The sequence below is a fragment of the Eleginops maclovinus genome, chromosome 6 (assembly GCF_036324505.1).
Source record: "Eleginops maclovinus isolate JMC-PN-2008 ecotype Puerto Natales chromosome 6, JC_Emac_rtc_rv5, whole genome shotgun sequence".
NCBI classification, from domain to species: Eukaryota; Metazoa; Chordata; class Actinopteri; order Perciformes; family Eleginopidae; genus Eleginops; species Eleginops maclovinus.
In genome coordinates, this window is record NC_086354.1 from 22,208,928 (window position 1) to 22,224,001 (window position 15,074).

Here is a 15,074-nt window from a genome sequence, read left to right on the forward strand (position 1 = left end):
AACAGTTGGGGTTTTTCGTCACGAACCGAGAGTTTGGTGTTTTATTTTGAAAGGTTTTGACCCCCCGTGTTAGATGTCAACTTCCGGTCTCTGTGTTTTTTCCATCTGTATGATTTCCTAGTTCTCTTTTGTTTCTTCCTTCCCCCCTAGCTGTGTCTTGTCCCTGTGATTGGTTCTGCATGTATTTAACTTCAGGTTTTCTGTCACTCCGCCACCAGACGGATACAAATGCTCCGTTTTAGTTTAATACACACAGTTAAACTCACACACACAGTTTTAAGACTATATAGAGTTATCTACTGATGTACAAAAATAACAAATGAACCAAAGAAAGTGAAAACTATAAAGCTAATTCAGGCAGTAGGTGTATAGATTCATACTTGAAGTATTACAGCTTACAAAGAAGGAGTAAGTATCATAGTAATGCTGCTAGAAACCCCCCCTGTCTTTAAAGGTAATAGTGATCTGATTACGTCTTTTGTATGTAACTGTACGGGGATATAGTCACCACTTTTCAATCATCATTAACTCCACTCATTATTTATTGCTTTAATGTTCTTTCTTTACTAAAAGTTCGGAGCTGTGAGCTACAAAAGTCTGAGGAGACAAGAAATATTTTACAGCTGAAGACTGTTTGCAAAAGTAGAGCAGGTTGTAAGCGAAGCTGCGTTTGTGAATGAGGAAACACAGTTCAGAGAGTCAGCGCTGCTCTTCGTCCTTGAACGAATCAGTTTGATAAGCCCTCCCTCTTCTTCCTGCTCTCACACACAGCCAGCTCCACTCTGTGTTTCCTGGTTCCTCCCCTTTAGATCTACACTGAGGAGGATGGGTGTAACAACATGCAGGTAAAGTCCAAGAGCTGACAGACCACATTCACTGCACACACACATGCTGTTCAGATCACAGCTCACATTAGTTTCAGCTCTCAGGAAGTGAAACTCAGACACTCGCTGCCACTGAGAGGAGAAATGGAGCAGAAAGGAGTTCAGCTGGACCGGGAAACCTTCTCTTGTCCCATCTGTCTGGATCTCCTGAAGGATCCGGTGACTACTTCCTGTGGACACAGCTACTGCATGAAGTGTATTAAAGGCTTCTGGGACGGAGAGGATGAGAAGGAAGTCTACAGCTGCCCTCAGTGTAGGCAGAGCTTCACACCGAGGCCTGTCCTGCTGAAAAACACCATGTTTGCAGCTTTAGTGGAGGAGCTGAAGAAGACTGGACTCCCAGCTGCTCCTGCTGATCACTGCTATGCTGGAGCTGAAGATGTGGCCTGTGATGTCTGCACTGGGAGAAAACTGAGAGCCAGTAAGTCCTGTCTCATGTGTCTGGCCTCTTACTGTGAGAAACACCTCCAGCCTCATCATGAATCACCTGCCTTTGAGAAACACAAGCTAGTGGAGCCCTCCAAGAAGCTCCAGGAGAACATCTGCTCTCGTCACGACGAGGTGATGAAGATGTTCTGCCGTAATGATCAGCAGTGTATCTGTTATCTCTGCTCTGTGGAGGAACATAAAGGACACTACACAGTGTCAGCTGCAGCAGAGAGGACTGAGAGGCAGAGAGAGCTGGAGGGGAGTCGACAAAACATCCAGCAGAGAATCCAGGACGGAGAGAAGGAGGTGAAGCTGCTTCAGCAGGAGGTGGAGGCCATCGATCGCTCTGCTGATAAAGCAGTGGAGGACAGTGAGAAGATGTTCACTGAGCTGATCCGTCTCATGCAGAAGAGAAGCTCTGATGTGAAGCAGCAGGTCAGATCCCAGCAGAAGAGGGAAGTGAGTCGAGTCAAAGAGCTTCAGGAGGAGCTGGAGCAGGAGACGGCTGAGCTGAAGAGGAGAGACGCTGAGCTGAAGCTGCTCGCTCACACAGAGGATCACAACCAGTTTCTGCACAGCTACCCCTCCCTGTCAGCCCTCAGTGAACCCACACACTCATCCAGCATCAACATCCGTCCTCTGAGATACTTTGAGGACGTGACGGCGGCCGTGTCAGCAGTCAGGGACAAACTACAGGACGTCCTGAGAGAGGACTGGACAAACGTCTCAGCGACTGAAGGGGATGTTTTACTGCCACCAGCAGAGCCTACCACCAGAGCTGGGTTCTTAAAATATTCACAGGAAATCACACTGGATCCAAACACAGCAAACACACGGCTGTTATTATCTGAGGGGAGCAGAAAAGCAACAGGAGTGATACAACAACAGTCTTATTCTAGTCACCCAGACAGATTCACTGCATATCCTCAGGTCCTGAGTAGAGAGAGTCTGACTGGACGTTGTTACTGGGAGGTGGAGTGGAGCGGGACAAGAGTTTTTGTAGCAGTCTCATACAAGAATATCAGCAGAGCAGGGGGTGAAAGTTTATTTGGATTCAATGACAAATCTTGGTCGTTAGATTGTAAACAAAACAGTTATACATTTTGTTACAACAGCATCATCACTCCCTTCTCAGGTCCTCAGTCCTCCAGAGTAGGAGTGTACCTGGATCACAGAGCAGGTATTCTGTCCTTCTACAGCATCTCTGAAACCATGACTCTCCTCCACAGAGTCCAGACCACATTCACTCAGCCGCTACATGCTGGACTTTGTCTTAATTATTATGGAGACACATCAGCAGAGTTGTGTAAACTGGAATAGCCTGAAGTCCTTTGAGGAGCTCTTCTTAAACTCATGGTGTGTCCATCATTGTTGCTGAGAGCTGATTGGTCGTGTCTCCACTGCACAGAGATCAGCTGTCAATCAAACACTGTGGGCGGGGCTTTAACCTCTCCTCCTGAGTTGTTCTGTAAATGTTGGAGCTTCTTTAGGCGGCGCTCCTTCCTGTGTCTGTTTATCCATGGAGGCTGTCACTGCTCAGGAGGATTCCTGTTAACCTGAACTCACATTTCTCTGCATGGAAATGTAAACTCTGCTCTAAATATTTGTTGGATATGATTATTGATGCTTTTATATTTTCATATTTCTCTTGTAATGCTCGGGTCTTAAGAGAGAAAGCACCAGAGGTTCTTTCATTGTAGATATTTTATTCTCACTACTCTGGAAAAAAAAGAGGCATTTATAACGGCGTGTATTTTTCACAGACTAAATGTTATTGTTGTTGTCAACATGTTAACAAAAGAGGTACTCTGATGTTTATAACACATATTTCATTAAACAAAGTCCATTTAAAATGATATTAATCACCATTAAGATCATAATCAATAAGTAAATCATGTATTTTATTTTAATTAGCTCAGATTTTGGATTTTTTTGCAGACTAACTGTTGTTGTTGTTGTTGTTGCCTGATCAGTGTACAAATAGGGTACTCTGATGTTTTATAAAACTCTAAGTACATCATTTGTTACTCTGCTTTAAATCGCTGAGATTCTGGTTGAACACGTTAATTGTTTGGATGAAGTGAATCTGATCAAACAGACTTTCCTGATGGGATGTGTGATCAAATTCAATGTTTAGACAATGAATAAAGGATTTGATTTCCACAAACAAACAAAGGATGTTCTCCTTGTATTATTTCCAAGGTGCCATTCAACGCTGATTTAGAAAATGTGAAACTGTCTCTTCACCTTTCCTCAGTAAAACGTCTTTGTCACAGAGAAATCAGAAGAGCTTTCCATCACTTGTTGCTTTTTAAAACTGAGATGGTGTTTGTGCACTCAGACACTAAAGAGGATTTATCACAGAGGATTACACAAGTGTACAAAGAGTCTGAATTGTTTGGTCACGTTTGGACATTTAGTTGAATCCACACACACATGAGGAACAGATGTTGAGTAGTTCTGGTCTTGAGGTCATTTAAATGCTGATTTTCATTCGTTTTAAACTTCAGAATAGGACAGTCATGTTGGATCAGAGTTTGTGTTTCCAGTAGGTCGTTATTAAGGGAAATAGTTTTTCACATTGCATTACATGTCACTTATTAGAGGCTTTCATCCAAAGCGACTTACATACTCCATACTGAGGGCAACCCCCACAGGACCAACTCGGGGTGAGGTGTCTCGCCCAGCGACACAACGACAAGCTGACTGCAGTGGGGATGGAACCCCCTGATCCGAAAACCAGCACGCTATCCCACCGTGCCACAGCCTCCCCCCACAGTCTCCCACCTTCTCAAGGTATTGCTAAGCAATGGTAGGCTTTCGTGGCATAGCAGGCTGTAAAAAGTGTCTGCACCGCTTTCCAAAACAACCTGAGAGAAGATACTCTTTATTGATCCCAAATTTAATCCCTAACAGCGGCATGTTGATCATGATAAGTTACATGACACCCACGTTTCAAATACATGTGAAAGAAATAAGTGAAACACTGAGACGCTCCCTGAGACAGTCGGCACCGATGGACGTTATTAAAATAAAAACAATGCGTGCTTGTGTTCGATCCAACAAACATTTCAGGGTTTTATTTTATACTTTAATCTGTTTAATAATTGCGAGTTTGATCCAGAATGTGTTGTGTTTTATTGTGTATCTGCCCAAGCACTGCAGGAGGACATTAGCCATTAGCTTGTTTCATGTTATATCAGCCAGGAGCTTCAAAATGAACTCCTTGTTGCTCCTTTCACAATATTATTAGTTAGCTTTGAGTCATTTCTGCCACCTTAACTCCTTTCTGGTTAGCAGTCTCTTCTCATTAAATTAAAAAGGTTCCACTTTTTAAGATTAAGACTGTTTAATTTAGACAAGAGGAAGGACGACTCACTTATGTTTCATAGTTTTAAGAATAAATACCATTAATACATTAGTACTGATAAACCACCGTTTAGAGTAAATGGTTAACCGGGTTATGCTAAAGATAAGATGCCATGATTTTCAACATCAGTATCAACTCTACTCCTGCTTACAACATGTTGTTCTGCATGTGAGACCCAAAGTATAACACAACAGCTTGAAGAGGCCCTGGTGTGCATTTGTGGAGTCCTCCCCTTCCTGCAGTGTGTGGAAGGGTTTTTGTGCATGTAAATGGTCTGCAAAGGCTAAACTCCCTGTGTTCAGTCCAGAGGGAGTTTCTCTCCACCCTCAGACGGATACAAATGCTCCGTTTTAGTTTAATACACACAGTTAAGCTCACACACACAGTTTTAAGACTATATAGAGTTATCTACTGATGTACAAAAATAACAAATGAACCAAAGAAAGTGAAAACTATAAAGCTAATTCAGGCAGTAGGTGTATAGATTCACACTTGAAGTATTACAGCTTACAAAGAAGGAGTAAGTATCATAGTAATGCTGCTAGAAACCCCCCCTGTCTTTAAAGGTAATAGTGATCTGATTACGTCTTTTGTGTGTAACTGTACGGGGATATAGTCACCACTTTTCAATCATCATTAACTCCACTCATTATTTATTGCTTTAATGTTCTTTCTTTACTAGAAGTTCGGAGCTGTGAGCTACAAAAGTCTGAGGAGACAAGAAATATTTTACAGCTGAAGACTGTTTGCAAAAGTAGAGCAGGTTGTAAGCGAAGCTGCGTTTGTGAATGAGGAAACACAGTTCAGAGAGTCAGCGCTGCTCCTCGTCCTTGAACTAATCAGTTTGATAAGCCCTCCCTCTTCTTCCTGCTCTCACACACAGCCAGCTCCACTCTGTGTTTCCTGGTTCCTCCCCTTTAGATATACACTGAGGAGGATGGGTGTAACAACATGCAGGTGTCAGAACAAGAGCTGACAGACCACATTCACTGCACACACACATGCTGTTCAGATCACAGCTCACACTAGTTTCAGCTCTCAGGAAGTGAAACTCAGACACTCGCTGCCACTGAGAGGAGAAATGGAGCAGAAAGGAGTTCAGCTGGACCGGGAAACCTTCTCTTGTCCCATCTGTCTGGATCCACTGAAGGATCCGGTGACTATTCCCTGTGGACACAACTATTGCATGGAGTGTATTAAAGGCTTCTGGGACGGAGAGGATGAGAAGGAAGTCTACAGCTGCCCTCAGTGTAGGCAGAGCTTCACACCGAGGCCTGTCCTGCTGAAAAACACCATGTTAGCAGCTTTAGTGGAGGAGCTGAAGAAGACTGGACTCCCAGCTGCTCCTGCTGATCACTGCTATGCTGGAGCTGAAGATGTGGCCTGTGATTTCTGCACTGGGAGAAAACTGAGAGCCAGTAAGTCCTGTCTCATGTGTCTGGCCTCTTACTGTGAGAAACACCTCCAGCCTCATTATGACGTAGCTCCATTAAAGAAACACAAGCTAGTGGAGCCCTCCAAGAAGCTCCAGGAGAACATCTGCTCTCGTCACGACGAGGTGATGAAGATGTTCTGCCGTACTGATCAGCAGTGTATCTGTTATCTCTGCTCTGTGGAGGAACATAAAGGACACGACACAGTGTCAGCTGCAGCAGAGAGGACTGAGAGGCAGAGAGAGCTGGAGGGGAGTCGACAAAACATCCAGCAGAGAATCCAGGACGGAGAGAAGGAGGTGAAGCTGCTTCAGCAGGAGGTGGAGGCCATCGATCGCTCTGCTGATAAAGCAGTGGAGGACAGTGAGAAGATGTTCACTGAGCTGATCCGTCTCATGCAGAAGAGAAGCTCTGATGTGAAGCAGCAGGTCAGATCCCAGCAGAAGAGGGAAGTGAGTCGAGTCAAAGAGCTTCAGGAGGAGCTGGAGCAGGAGACGGCTGAGCTGAAGAGGAGAGACGCTGAGCTGAAGCTGCTCGCTCACACAGAGGATCACAACCAGTTTCTGCACAGCTACCCCTCCCTGTCAGCCCTCAGTGAACCCACACACTCATCCAGCATCAACATCCGTCCTCTGAGACACTTTGAGGACGTGACGGCGGCCGTGTCAGCAGTCAGAGACAAACTACAGGACGTCCTGAGAGAGGACTGGACAAACGTCTCAGCGACTGAAGGGGATGTTTTACTGTCACCAGCAGAGCCTACCACCAGAGCTGGGTTCTTAAAATATTCACAGGAAATCACACTGGATCCAAACACAGCAAACACACACCTGTTATTATCTGAGGGGAGCAGAAAAGCAACATTCATGAAACAACAACGGTCTTATTCTAGTCACCCAGACAGATTCACTGGTTGTCTTCAGGTCCTGAGTAGAGAGAGTCTGACTGGACGTTGTTACTGGGAGGTGGAGTGGAGCGGGAGAGGAGTTGATGTAGCAGTCTCATACAAGAATATCCGCAGAGCAGGGTGTGAAAGTTTCTTTGGAAACAATGAGAAATCTTGGTCGTTATATTGTGAACAAAACAGTTATACATTTCGTTACAACAACATCAGCACTCCCGTCTCAGGTCCTCAGTCCTCCAGAGTAGGAGTGTACCTGGATCACAGAGCAGGTATTCTGTCCTTCTACAGCGTCTCTGAAACCATGACTCTCCTCCACAGAGTCCAGACCACATTCACTCAGCCGCTACATGCTGGACTTTGTCTTTATCTAATGGAGACACATCAGCAGAGTTGTGTAAACTGAATAGCCTGAAGTCCTTTGAGGAGCTCTTCTTAAACTCATGGTGTGTCCATCATTGTTGCTGAGAGCTGATTGGTTGTGTCTCCACTGCACAGAGATCAGCTGTCTATCAAACACTGTGGGCGGGGCTTTAACCTCTCCTCCTGAGTTGTTCTGTAAATGTTGGAGCTTCTTTAGGCGGCGCTCCTTCCTGTGTCTGTTTATCCATGGAGGCTGTCACTGCTCAGGAGGATTCCTGTTAACCTGAACTCACATTTCTCTGCATGGAAATGTAAACTCTGCTCTAAATATTTGTTGGATATGATTATTGATGCTTTTATATTTTCATATTTCTCTTTTAATGCTCGGGTCTTAAGAGAGAAAGCACCAGAGCTTCTTTCATTGTAGATATTTTATTCTCACTACTCTGGAAAAAAAAGAGGCATTTATAACGACGTGTATTTTTCACAGACTAAATGTTATCGTTGTTGTCAACATGTTAACAAAAGAGGTACTCTGATGTTTATAACACATATTTCATTAAACAAAGTCCTTTTAAAATGATATTAATCACCATTAAGATCATAATCAATAAGTAAATCATGTATTTTATTTTAATTAGCTCAGATTTTTGTCAGACAAATTGAATGTGTGGGAAAAAATACCAATATAATTACATGTATTATTTTTGCAGACTAACTGTTGTTGTTGTTGTTGTTGTTGCCTGATCAGTGTACAAATAGGGTACTCTGATGTTTTATAAAACTCTAAGTACATCATTTGTTACTCTGCTTTAAATCGCTGATTCTGGTTAAACACGTTAATTGTTTGGATGAAGTGAATCTGATCAAACAGACTTTCCTGATGGGATGTGTGATCAAATTCAATGTTTAGACAATGAATAAAGGATTTGATTTCCACAAACAAACAAAGGATGTTCTCCTTGTATTATTTCCAAGGTGCCATTCAACGCTGATTTAGAAAATGTGAAACTGTCTCTTCACCTTTCCTCAGTAAAACGTCTTTGTCACAGAGAAATCAGAAGAGCTTTCCATCACTTGTTGCTTTTTAAAACTGAGATGGTGTTTGTGCACTCAGACACTAAAGAGGATTTATCACAGAGGATTACACAAGTGTACAAAGAGTCTGAATTGTTTGGTCACGTTTGGACATTTAGTTGAATCCACACACACATGAGGAACAGATGTTGAGTAGTTCTGGTCTTGAGGTCATTTAAATGCTGATTTTCATTCATTTTAAACTTCAGAATAGGACAGTCATGTTGGGTCAGAGTTTATGTTTCCAGTAGGTCGTTAATAAGGGAAATAGTTTTTCACATTGCACTACATCACACTTATTAGAGGCTTTCATCCAAAGCGACTTACATACTCCATACTGAGGGCAACCCCCACAGGACCAACTCGGGGTGAGGTGTCTCGCCCAGCGACACAACGACAAGCTGACTGCAGTGGGGATGGAACCCCCTGATCCGAAAACCAGCACGCTATCCCACCGTGCCACAGCCTCCCCCCACAGTCTCCCACCTTCTCAAGGTATTGCTAAGCAATGGTAGGCTTTCGTGGCATAGCAGGCTGTAAAAAGTGTCTGCACCGCTTTCCAAAACAACCTGAGAGAAGATACTCTTTATTGATCCCAAATTGAATCCCTAACAGCGGCATGTTGATCATGATAAGTTACATGACACCCACGTTTCAAATACATGTGAAAGAAATAAGTGAAACACTGAGACGCTCCCTGAGACAGTCGGCACCGATGGACGTTGTTAAAATAAAAACAATGCGTGCTTGTGTTCGATCCAACAAACATTTCAGGGTTTTATTTTATACTTTAATCTGTTTAATAATTGCGAGTGTGATCCAGAATGTGTTGTGTTTTATTGTGTACCTGCCCAAGCACTGCAGGAGGACATTAGCCATTAGCTTGTTTCATGTTATATCAGCCAGGAGCTTCAAAATGAACTCCTTGTTGCTCCTTTCACAATATTATTAGTTAGCTTTGAGTCATTTCTGCCACCTTAACTCCTTTCTGGTTAGCAGTCTCTTCTCATTAAATTAAAAAGGTTCCACTTTTTAAGATTAAGACTGTTTAATTAAGACAAGAGGAAGGACGACTCACTTATGTTTCATAGTTTTAAGAATAAATACCATTAATACATTAGTACTGATAAACCACCGTTTAGAGTAAATGGTTAAGGTGTTTGTGCACTCAGACACTAAAGAGGATTTATCACAGAGGGTTACACAAGTGTACAAAGAGTCTGAATTGTTTGGTCACGTTTGGACATTTAGTTGAATCCACACACACATGAGGAACAGATTGTGAGTAGTTCTGGTCTTGAGGTCATTTAAATGCTGATTTTCATTCATTTTAAACTTCAGAATAGGACAGTCATGTTGGATCAGAGTTTGTGTTTCCAGTAGGTCGTTGATAAGGGAAATAGTTTTTCACATTGCACTACATGTCACTTATTAGAGGCTTTCATCCAAAGCGACTTACATACTCCATACTGAGGGCAACCCCCACAGGACCAACTCGGGGTGAGGTGTCTCGCCCAGGGACACAACGACAAGCTGACTGCAGTAACACTGTGATTTATATTTTCATCATCTACTCCTGCAGATTTTCATAAGAACGCACATGTTGGATGACCTCTGAAAGCTGTTATTCAAATGAGTGTGAGTCTGAGTGCTCGCTTACTAAAAAGGCCTCTGCTTTTTACTGCGTCTCTCACTTACCGTGCACTCTGCCCAGCACCAGCGACTTAATGGCGTTGAATTCTCCGTCAGATGTCAGGTTGAAGTCTTCTCTGGGGTTCTTGTCGATCTGAACAAAAAATATCAGTTATGGTTAAAGCTTTTGCAATGCTTCGCTTTTCCATTCAACAAAAATAGCAACTTTTTGACTTTTGTGCCATCATTTGTGTGGAAATCAAAAACTGAGAGTATCTGAATTTGGAAGTCCATTTTGTTTATAGTAGAAATTGCTGGAACGGTTTTCAGCTTTGTTTCCTCTCAGCAGCTCAGTGGGAGAAATAAGAGGCTCCACACTTTGACAGAAAAAGAAAACATAGCGTCATTGAGGTTGGAACCCTTCACTGGAGATTGTTTTAATGAGAGCAGCTCCACAGCGTCCGGCAGCATGTGGCTGAGGAGAGGAAAGCTAGGCAAAGCACAAACTAAACCAAAAATTCACACTTGAAGGCCATTTGACACCGAAGCTTAATACTTATGAGCAGAACAAACACTATCTAATTATACTTCACTGTACAACATGTAATCTTACCTCCTGTTATTGTAAATGTAACTCTGTTGCATCCTGCATCACTTTCAACATTCCATGCATGTTTTAGCTTATTGTGTTTATTTATTTTTCTGCCATGTATATACTTCATTTGCACTACTTCTAGACTTGTCTAACTGCACTATTTTTACTTTTATTTTATGATCTTTATTTTATTATTTTGTCTTGTGTCCTTTTATAATATGCTGCATTGTTGGAGGAGCTCGAGACCTAAGATTTTCAATGCCATAAATACACTGTAGCTACTGTGCATCTCACAATAAAAACCCCTTGAACCTTGAAGAGACACGTCCTTTTGGGTCATTTCTTTCAGCCCCATTTAACCTCGTATGTAGGAGTTGTTATTTACCGATTACTAGTTTGGGTATTAGATTTAACATTTGAAACAAAGAATCAGCTTCACATGTCAGTGCTGTGGGGCACACCTGCCTGTTTTAAGCATAAAGTCAATTATTAAAATGATTTATATATGTCATGTCATGTCATGTCATCCTGTGGTTTAGCAAACACATAAAATGCTAACTGCACATTATAGTCTCTTCAGTCTGAAGTCTCCTTTACTGTGTGAAATATACGTTAGTCGGGGGCAGTTCGATTTCTAGATGCTGAACATTAAGGCAGAAATATTAAACATGCGATGCATTATCTCTTCCTTCTTCACTCAAGTTAAAATAAGACTTGGTAGGTATTACTCTAGAACTAGTCCAGGCATGCAAACATGCTAACAGTGACAATAATGGGGCGAAGTCTGCAAGCTAGTTCAGGCAGTCTTGACGCACCTCATCCCTCTTACAACCAACCAAACCTGCTGCTCTACTTAAGCTGCCAGATCTGCCTGCTTCTGCCTCGGTATTGCGACTGCTGCTGTTCACCTGCCTCACCCCAACCCTTGCTTTCACCCCAGCTTCCACCTGTAGGCTCGGGGGGACAGTTATCTAATCATCACTCAATGTTCTATGTAAATCTGTGGAGTGATGAGGCCTGAGCCTAGACACCAAACTCTATAAACTATAATGCTGCTTCTAATGAACATATCAAGAAACACGTCTGACTAAACAACAGTTACTTTACCGTTCACCAACTTAGCTTAGCATGCTAACAATTGCTGATGCATGTCACTACTTTTGCAGGAATATAGTACACAATAATATGTTGGTGAACATTTGTTTGTACACACCTGTCTCTAGTGGCAAATAAATTATAATAATAACAGTAATGAAAACACCTTTAAATGGTTTCAAATTAATTCCAGGATTAAAACAGTTTCCTGATGCAATATCAGCATTTTGGCAATTATGATTGAACTGCGTCTGTGTTTATGTAAAACTAGTTTTGTTATTTTTGTTAATTGCATGACAGTGGTAGTTCTGTGCGTGGACACCAGCAAGAATCGTTAATGGATTCTAATAAAACATATTCTAATAATTGTTTTCAACTGAAGCACAAAAGGCAACCAAGTCAATCTAAAAATGTGGCGAAGAATATAGAATTCATATGTTTTAAACAGGACATTCAAAGGAAAACATTTAGGCTCCCACACTCGTCGCATGTATGTGATAAGGGGATCTTATAAAAACAGAGAAATGTGTAAAGAATGATATATGTCGCAGATAACCAGAGGTGGCAAAAGTACTCAGATCTTGTACTTTAAAAAATAGAAGTACCAGAGTGTAGAAATACTACAAGTAAAAGTCAAAATGTCCCTCAAGAAATGTACTTAAAAAACTGACAATAAAAGTCCTGCATTCAAAATGTTCCTCCAGAGAAAGTAGAAGTACTCAGGTCTTGTACTTGAGTAAAGTAGAAGTACTCAGGTCTTGTACTTGAGTAAAGTAGAAGTACCAGAGTGTAGGAATACTCTGTCACAGTAAAAGTATTCTAAATGTTCCTCCAGTGAAAGTAGAAAGTACTCTCATCTAGATGTACTTAAAGTAGTGACAGTAAAAGTAGTCATTGTCTGATTGGTCCATTTCAGAATAATATCTCTGATATGTTTTATAATGATTGATCATTAAAGTGTTCTCAGAGCTGGTAAAGGTGCAGCTAGTTTGAATGGCTTTGTATACTGCAGGGTAGCTGCTGAATTTACTCCAGGTGGACTAAAGTCTGATTTAAGGGCTGATTGTATTTACCATCACTAATTCTAATCTGCCTAGCAACTATAGGTGTTAAATAAATGTAGTTGAGTAGAAGTACAAAGTAGCATAACATGGAAATACTCAAGTAAAGTACAAGAACCTCAAGATTGTGCTTAAGTACCGTACTTGACTAAATGTACTTAGTCACTTCCAACCTCTGCAGAGAGCTTATATTAGAATTGTGTTGAATCATCTAGAAAATGGCAATAACAGGTATGGGAAGTAGGTGCAGCACTTTTCTGTTGATATTGAAAGATAAGCCCGAGGTGAAGTTTTCTTAGCTTCAAAGGGATATGATTTATTTTAGTTCATGTCAGTTTCCACGTATGGATCGCTTCCTCTTTTGTTGTCCGAACACAGCGCGACTAACTGGAGCATGCAGTGAGTTTCCCTTGGAGGAGAACGAGCACTGGCCTCTGTGATGGCGGTACGAAAACCAGAGGACACGGTGCAGCGTTAGCCCCCGAGTGCTTTCGAGGTTCAGTGAGTCATTTTTCAACGGGACATCTGCTCACGGGAGAGGATGTGATAGTGTCCCACTCATGAGAACATTATGTAGACTGTTTGCTGCTGGCCATCAGGACACCACACTGTTGTGGAAGTTCACCTGATGTCCCCAAACGATATAATTATTCAGGGAGACAGAAACTGGCAACATGAGATGACCCTCATATTTCACGAGTCACCTTGTATTTCATCTCAGGGTAATTATACAAAGATCCAGGCCGACCTCATATATCACGTGAGGCTGCTGCTAACAAGATAGGAAGTTAAGTAGATCCAGATATGATTAAGACACTTCATATTTCATCTGAAGCTCATTTAGTGTGTAGTTTGTCCCTGCTGCCCTGCCGTAGCTGTGATGTCATCACAACAAGGGCATTATAATCACTAATAGGATCGAACTGAACTCACATTTCACACACACACCCACACAAAAGATCTAACTGTGTCTGCTTCTAACATTTTAGGGGGTATTCTCGAGTGACAGCATGTCATAATGGCGAAAGTGGGACAAAAATTGCTTTCAAATGTGCTTAAAACTGTCCCTTTTTGGGGGGAAATAAGAAACATTTTTGTTGCACACTATTTTTGTCTAGAAATGCTGTCCCTTTTTTCCACAGGAGGAAAGGGCAGTGAATGGAAGGAGGCGTACAGCTGTGTGATTTAACTTTAACGCTATATAATGTGAATTGAAGTATTTCACAGTTATGGCCAGAGGAAATGATACTCTATCAAACGTTTATCTATTTCATATCAAAAGTACACAATTGTTTGCACAGTAACTGCGAGTTGAAATATACTAGCGCTCAGGAGAAATCCTGCAGACAACATTGCTCTTATCCTCCGTGCGTTTGTAAAAAAAGTTCACTTCCACAGCTTTTATTTTGAAAGGAACAACATTCAACAATATTGAAATGATTGTGTGTGTGTGTGTGTGTGTGTGTGTGTGTGTGTGTGTGTGTGTGTGTGTGTGTGTGTATGTGTATTGTTACCTGCAGAGACACAGTGTCCGTCAGTCTCCTGATGGCGACGGTGTGTAGTTGTCCGTTGGCCAGACTCTTCACTTTGCTCTTCAACACCACAGCGTCTCTGCTGCCGTCCAGCTTGTACCTCACCTCCAACTTATCTACACACACACACACACACACACACACACACACACACACACACACACACACACACACACACACACACACACACACACACACACACACACACACACACACACACACACACACACACACACACACACACACACACAATCATTTCAATATTGTTTCTCTTAATGAAACACGCAGGGGTTCATCTCTCATCCTTACCTATCTTTTTTGAGGATGTATTTTTCACTTCCATAATGAGTCTGAGCGATGAGCATCTGATCCAATAACGCTTTCCATATTAAGAGGATTAGATGCTAATTCCCTATCAATAACTAATTCATTTATAATTACTTTTGCTATATAATATTGGGAGGATTAAATGCGGATTTAACGAAAGCCTAGTGATGTCTTTGGGCTTTAAAGATTAATAAGAAGGATAAGATGTTAGACGTCGAGGTGCATAATGGCGTGTTAATCCCGTACCTCACTGTCTTTAAAAACAGAGGTGTTTTTACCAAGAAGGAATAATTTTTGGTGCATAAGCTTATCCAGTTAACATATACGTATTCCGGAAAACTGGCGATTGACAATGAATGTCCACGAGAGGGAAAT

The 15,074-nt window shown here is 41.9% G+C and overlaps 3 protein-coding genes across 4 annotated transcripts in view; 2 read left to right on the forward strand and 1 right to left on the reverse strand.

Annotated features, from left to right (window-relative positions):
* The window catches only part of LOC134865798 (contactin-associated protein-like 4), an 80,072-nt gene that overhangs the window by 8,815 nt on the left and 56,183 nt on the right, over window positions 1-15,074 (reverse strand). For both annotated transcript variants that reach the window (XM_063885530.1, XM_063885529.1), the window contains exons 20-21: window positions 14,355-14,488; window positions 10,156-10,243 (exon numbers count right to left, since the gene is read on the reverse strand). In XM_063885530.1, coding sequence (XP_063741600.1) covers window positions 10,156-10,243; window positions 14,355-14,488 — 222 coding nt within the window. The remainder of the gene's footprint in view (window positions 1-10,155; window positions 10,244-14,354; window positions 14,489-15,074) is intronic.
* Window positions 809-3,488, forward strand: LOC134865801 (tripartite motif-containing protein 16-like). The gene has a single exon (XM_063885532.1). The coding sequence runs from the start codon at window positions 969-971 to the stop codon at window positions 2,631-2,633; it is 1,665 nt and encodes a 554-aa protein (XP_063741602.1). The 5' UTR covers window positions 809-968; the 3' UTR covers window positions 2,634-3,488.
* Window positions 5,627-8,331, forward strand: LOC134865800 (tripartite motif-containing protein 16-like). Its single transcript, XM_063885531.1, is given in 2 exon segments — window positions 5,627-7,375; window positions 7,378-8,331. Coding segments are annotated over 2 exon segments (1,719 nt in total). The 5' UTR covers window positions 5,627-5,764; the 3' UTR covers window positions 7,486-8,331.

What these genes read in the sequence shown, in the direction of transcription:
- LOC134865801 (XM_063885532.1), top strand. Translation starts at nt 969, where the DNA reads ATGGAGCAGAAAGGAGTTCAGCTGGACCGGGAAACCTTCTCTTGTCCC.